This window comes from Benincasa hispida, chromosome 12 (assembly GCF_009727055.1).
Source record: "Benincasa hispida cultivar B227 chromosome 12, ASM972705v1, whole genome shotgun sequence".
NCBI lineage: Eukaryota > Viridiplantae > Streptophyta > Magnoliopsida > Cucurbitales > Cucurbitaceae > Benincasa > Benincasa hispida.
Window position 1 is genome coordinate 60,268,567 of NC_052360.1, and position 2,021 is coordinate 60,270,587.

Here is a 2,021-nt window from a genome sequence, read left to right on the forward strand (position 1 = left end):
CTCCAAAGTAGTATTGTCGTTGATTGAGAACAAAAAATAAAATCAGTAAAAGAAGATGAAAATTGAAAAGATGTGTTTGAAGACACAAAAACTTCAATAAATCGAAAGTCGTGAGTGGTTATTTTCAACCTACTTACCATTGAATAAAACTCTTAATCGTTGAATAATCATGAAAAGAAAGCGTTTGGTACATAGGATGAAGAAAGCTAGGACTATGTGTTGTATTCTAATATTTTATGCTTGAAACAAAAGGATAATAAATGTAACGTTCAAAATAATTTAATAGAAAGTATAATAAAAATAACAAAGCTTAGTTAGGATAATTATTATAATATGATATTTTAAATTTCGAAACAAAATTTGAAAATTAATTGAGGTACAAGATTTGAAAATTCAAAACATCGAAAATTAAAAACAACTATTAAATCGTGAGATTTTTTTATGAACTTAGTTGACGTTGAAAGTTTGTTGGGACATAGTTGAACAACTAATTACAATCTCATTAATAAATAAAGATGTCAAATTAATTATACTCTAATTAAAAGGATATCCATCTGACATTTATGTATTGGATCCCTATTTTTTTAAATGATAGTGTGATTACTGTCATATACTTGATTAGTCCTATTCAAAATAGAAAAAGGCTTTCATTTTGGGCCAAAAGTGCCCAAATTCTCATATATATTATATATATGATATACACATTATATATTTATATAATCTATACAGTTTGAAAACCCCCCTCGTTAAAGAAGAAAAAGAAAAAGAAAAAGAATAATTGGGAAGAAAAAAAAGGGCATATGTTGGGAAATTGGCTTTGCAATTGCTATCCTAAAACGGAGTTAAAGTCCGTCTCAAACGTCTCAGCGATACCAGAGGCAGCCCACAGCCGTTGATTGAATTCATCCATCATCCCATCAGGCACGAACGGCGTTCTACAAAGTGGACACGTGTCGTGATCATGATCCATCCAACGGTCCACACACCTCCGGTGGAATATGTGTTTACAATTCGTTAGCCACCGGATCTCCTCCGCCCCCTCGAACTCGTACAGGCAAACGGCGCACCTTTCCGGCGGGTCTGGCAGATCCGAGAATTTCACAACCGGCAGGAGTTCGCGGAGGAGCAGGGCCGACGGGGGAGGGTTCAGGGGAAATTGAAGCTCCGGCGGGAAAGCGTCGGAGTGGAGAAATTCCGGCAGCCCCAGGAGGCGGAAGAGGGACTGGATGAGGAGTTTCAGAACGTCTAGGACAGAGAGCAGGTGGAGGAATATGGTGGGGAAGAAAACCTCCGTGCAACCCACCGGAAAGCCCATTATGGCGGTCACTGTCGGGTAGGAAAATTTCTTGAATTTGTTGGTTGAAAAACTTGAAGTTAATGTTAATGGCGTCTGTCTGTTTTGGGAAGAGGGGGATTTGATTTAATATATAGAGAGGGGGGAGGAAGAAGGAGAATGGGAGGTGATAAACTCACATGGTAGTGCGATGACGGTGATGGAAATGACCAATAGAGTGTGATGTGAGTGGTCCCCTTTTCTTTTCTTTTCTTTTTTTTTTTTTTTCTTAGTTTAAAGTGTGTTAATAGGTTACAAAATTTTGTTATACTTAACACATACCATTTTGATTTTTTTTTTCTTTAAAAAAAAAAAATTCATGTTTATAATTTGGAAATTGTAAAAAAAATCAATAAAACCTAAAAATAGGGCTTGATATATTTGAAATTATTAAAATTAGACATTTGAGAATAGAGTGACTAAAATTGATTAAAATCCAACTTTTCATTGATTAAATTATAAATTTAGTCTCTCAATATTAAAGAGTATCAATTTTGTCCATAACCTTTTAAAATTACAATTTTAGTTCTTAAACTTTTGAATTTTTGGAAATTCATTAATCTATTAGAGATAGAAGTTGAAATTTTAGGGTCCAATTAAATATAAAATTCGAATAGATGTCTTTTTAAATATAAAAAAATATTTATTTTTATAGCAAAAAATTTCAAAAGCTATAAAGGATAAATAT

The 2,021-nt window shown here is 33.4% G+C and overlaps 1 protein-coding gene across 1 annotated transcript; it reads right to left on the minus strand.

Annotated features, from left to right (window-relative positions):
- Nucleotides 1-625: 625 nt before the first annotated feature.
- LOC120067807 (probable E3 ubiquitin-protein ligase RHA1A) lies at nucleotides 626-1,431 on the minus strand. Its single transcript, XM_039019398.1, has one exon. It carries the CDS (start codon nucleotides 1,313-1,315, stop codon nucleotides 827-829), a length of 489 nt encoding a protein of 162 aa, XP_038875326.1. The 5' UTR covers nucleotides 1,316-1,431; the 3' UTR covers nucleotides 626-826.
- Nucleotides 1,432-2,021: the final 590 nt, after the last annotated feature.

Excerpts from the sequence above, each read along its gene's own strand:
- LOC120067807 (XM_039019398.1), bottom strand. The coding sequence starts at position 1,315 with ATGGGCTTTCCGGTGGGTTGCACGGAGGTTTTCTTCCCCACCATATTC.